The 4,276-nt window shown below is 38.9% G+C and overlaps 1 protein-coding gene across 1 annotated transcript in view; it reads right to left on the reverse strand.

Moving 5' to 3' along the window:
• The window catches only part of ARMC10 (armadillo repeat containing 10), a 24,642-nt gene that overhangs the window by 19,323 nt on the left and 1,043 nt on the right, over positions 1 to 4,276 (reverse strand). The window contains exons 2-3 of the mRNA XM_019509332.1: positions 2,957 to 3,136; positions 829 to 963 (exon numbers count right to left, since the gene is read on the reverse strand). Coding sequence (XP_019364877.1) covers positions 829 to 963; positions 2,957 to 3,136 — 315 coding nt within the window. The remainder of the gene's footprint in view (positions 1 to 828; positions 964 to 2,956; positions 3,137 to 4,276) is intronic.

Below are 4,276 nucleotides of genomic sequence, written 5' to 3' on the forward strand. Positions count from 1 at the left end.
CCCTGGCTGGCAAGGGCTTCCTGGGGGTCAGCCTGGTAGCGTGGGGCTGCTCCAATCCAGCTCAATGTGCTGCAGAGGAGCTGGATGGGGCATGAGGGTGCTCCAGTGCAAGGCCAGCCAGCAGCAGCCCCTGCACTGAAGCACCCTTGTGTCCTTGCCAGCCACATCAGCATCTACCTGTGCAGTGCTGCAGAGTAAAAAACCTCCACAGCAGGTGGATTTGTATTTACATGTAGTAACCTGCTGTGGAGTTTATTAGTTTACTTCAGCCTAATAGCCCTGCACACATAGATGCAAAGACATTTACTGCAGGGCTAATTACTCAACTCCACAGTAAATGTCTCATGTAGACACACCCTAAGTCTCCAAGTTTGAGACTCAACACTTGAATCCCTCATAAAAACCATTAAATGTGCTTTCATCTCAGCTTTAAGTGCCTAGGTCACAAGAGAGACACATAGGATCAATGTACTTTCTGCCCAGTAGCCCAGTGGTATAGATCATTTTTAGCCTGAGTGGATTTAGAGACACAGTGGGCTGCCGTATACCTCCCTAGGTGAAACAGGATCACTCGCCTGAGACGAGACGTTTTTGGCTGGGTAGTTACGTAGATTTTGATAATTGGTAAATGGAACAGGATCTGGACTTTTAGAACTATTAGTGATTGAATACACTTGGCCATTCCTCTGGACCTTATCATCCATCTGAATTTGCTGGTTTGTATATACCATTGGTTTCCAAACACTCCTGCATCTTCCTCTTTAATAATCATTCTCTAGACCATTTTATGTTAAGAGGCAAAATATATTAACAAAATTAAGTACTTACCTTTAACTCTTCCTGATTTTTAACATTCATACTCAAGTTATTGAGTGCATTCAGTGCTTTTTCTTTAACTTTGGGGATGCTATCTGAGACCATTTTTCCAATAACAGAAAGGCCATCCAAGTTTCGAATTATATCCTAAAAGGCAAAGAGATAAATTAAATGAGATTACTGCTAATCCTCGAAAAGAAATCCTGAAATCTTCTCTAAAAAAAGGGAAAAAATGGGGAAAAAAATGCCATTTACTATAAACGGGTAAATTAAAGGGGAAAAAAGGGACTTCATGATTTGCTTCTATTTAAGCAAAAAATATTGGCATACTTTTCTACATAGTAGATTAAAATATTATTCCCTTTGAAATTTTGGTACCGATTTATAGTAACTGGTTAGATATAATCACCTTATTTTCAGATGTAATTTTTCAGTAGACAAAGTACACACTCACATTTTTCTGTAATATTTAGTACATAAGTCTTGCAAAATTGTCCAAATTAAGAAAGTTGTAAAACGGTAAAGAATCAGGGTTGAACAACTACTTTTAATTTAGCAAATTAAAATATGTAATTAATTGGACACATTTTGGCTTTACACATGCTACTTTCCATTAAAGCAACAATAGCTCTGTTTAGGCCAGAATACAGCCCCATATATGAAAAGAGTAAAACATCTCTACTTACAAGGTAAAAAAAATGCTAGCAAAATATTTGCTAAGCATTTCAGACAAAGGCAATAAATGTACACTTACTTTAAAGAACAATCTATTCAATGCTGCCAGGCCTTTGCAAATGCCTCAATTCAATAGTATGTTATGCTATGAAAGTTTAGAGAGTCAGGTTCAGTATTACTTATTTATTAGATTTATATGCCTCCTCACCCAAAAAAGGCTTAGGGTAGCTTCCAATAAAAAGGCAAAACATCTTATATAAAAGGATTAAATATTACAATGGGATAGTACACAGCAAAACAAACTCTCATAACTACAAGTGCTTCCCTCAGCAATAACTTCTCGATGGTATCTGGAAACTTGCCATTGCCACCCCTGGTTGCTATTATTATTATTATTATTATTATTATTATTAACAACAGGTCTAAAATTTAGCTTCCTTTTACCTGGGATATGAATGTTCAAAGTAAAAAAAAAATCTGTCTCTTTCTATGCTCCAGAAAGAGCCATCACATGTTTTAATAAGATTCAAAATAAAGTCTCAGATTCTTCACATCCCCATCGTCCTACTGAGATGCTGTCTACTGAGTGTAGCTCAGAGAATATTGTTACAACTATGAGAAGCATCTAAAGAAAAAAAAAGTATAGGAGTTTGCAGTTTAAGTTGTTACAGATTCCACAAAAAATATACATCTCCCAAAGAAATTTCTCAAATTCCCAACCAAATGGAATAGTAGATTCACTGGTAGGCACTGATTTGTGATTATACATGGTGCAAATATCAGAACATTATGAAGACAAATAGAGATTAGATTGTTAAAGCAAGTTTCAGGTCTAGTTCTGGAAACTACAGAAACTCAGCATCTCTCAGATTAAACCTATCAGATGATGTCATATAAAATTTAGCGGTAATACACGCATATGGCACTTTGAAAATGTGAAACTATACAACAGAATTGGATCACAATAGCCATATTAAGTACAGTAGGTTCTTGCTTATATCAACCCCATTTATGTGACCACTCAGATTACATGACCTCCCAGCTTAGTTACCATAAATGCAAAAGCAGCGACTTGTGCATCCACAGGGCTTTTTCTTGGTACAAGAATCCATAATATTGTAAAAACCCCCTCCTAGACTGCTATGTATGATTTTTTTAATATTCCTCTTTCTTTTTGCTTCTACTTTATATTACAGATGTCCCACATACACATAAAACACTGAAATGTATAAATGGGAGACAGTCCCACAGGGGTTAGAAAAGCAAGGCCCTACTGTGGGTAAATTATACTCACTGTATGGATGGAGAACTAAGGCAAGATTAAGCAACCTGCACATGGTCACAGCTTTTAAACCAAGATTAGCATGAAGCTCTAGTCCCATGCTTACACATTTACAAATGAGGGTTCTCATCTTCCACATGGGCTAGTTTTGAAATGCAATTGTTTCTTCAGAACAATACTTACTTGATTGTCAGAGAAGGCTGCACTGTTGCTCAAAGTCACCAATATTTGCTCTTGAATCAATGGATCATCTGTAGACTCTAGCAGTTGAATAAGTTTCTGTAGATGGTTTGCATCCAGGCTATCGGTTGATTTTGGAAGATCACCATCTGTTAATATTTGAAAGTTGAAAAAGTAATTATTTCAAACCTGGTTTGAGAGGTTTTACTGAGCCCCAGTACATGGTATCTTTTACAGCGCTGTTACAGCCAGGATTTATAGATAACATGTCAGCTGTAAGGTTTGCCGTACAATTCTGGGATTTATTTTATTCAGCCACGATACTGTGGTAAACCTTAGTAATGCCAGAGATAAGTCTGGATTCTATCTTGCCCTTAAAATATGATTTCAACTTCTTGCTATATGAAAAACAAAGCATGCTTGTCTCAAATTTTCAGCATATAGCTGGACATGGAAGATAGAAACCTATTTAGACATTACAGAAGAGGACTTATAATATTGGTATTCTTCCTGGAATTCTATACTAACACGGTGCATGAGGATTTTGCTCTTCCTGGGGCACATGAATTGCCCTGAAGGGCTTTGATAAAAGCAACAGCCATTGTGTGAAAGATTCTCTTTGTTGTGAAGTCACTTAGCCAGCCAAGTCACTTGGCCTGCTACCCTTGGATGACCAGAACTACTTCAGAGAGTACCTGGTCTCAAAAAAACCCTAACAAACAAAACCAAACCCCCTCCCAAAAACTCCCTATTCCACCCCCCTCCCCCACTACTTCAGGAGCTACTTTCACAAGGTTTTGTTAAACTAACCAGCTCCTGTAATTCCTTATATCTCTTCTTTCACAATTCACTATTTTTTTACCCAAACCCAAAGCTAGTATCTTGATATCCAACAGCTAACATGGGCATGGGAAAGGGGGAGAGGGAACCCCACTGCTTACTCCATCCATTTCCAGGCTCATTCCAAGTACCTACCCCCCTTTTATTTTTTAAACATAAATACAGAAGAGAACAGGGGCCGAGCAGGATCCAAGACAAGGCACCTTGAGCACGTGACAGGGTTAGAAAGGAATCTAGTCACTTGCAAAAAAAAGTATATTAAAGTCCATTGCCAAGGGTCCGAAAAAAACCAGTGGGTTACAGGGCAGATGTACGGCAGTATGTAGATGCCTCGAGGCAAACGGCACATCCGTCTCTTTGCTCGGAGACAGACAAATCGAAGCGACTCCGGATTCAGCCGCTGCGCAGTAGCCTGCGCTCCGGGATCATCCCGGCAGAGAAGAGGCGCGGAGCCTCCGTGCACCAAATGCCGCGGGCCCGGAA

The sequence above is a fragment of the Gavialis gangeticus genome, unplaced genomic scaffold, assembly GCF_001723915.1.
Source record: "Gavialis gangeticus isolate Ggan-Ray unplaced genomic scaffold, GavGan_comp1, whole genome shotgun sequence".
NCBI lineage: Eukaryota > Metazoa > Chordata > Crocodylia > Gavialidae > Gavialis > Gavialis gangeticus.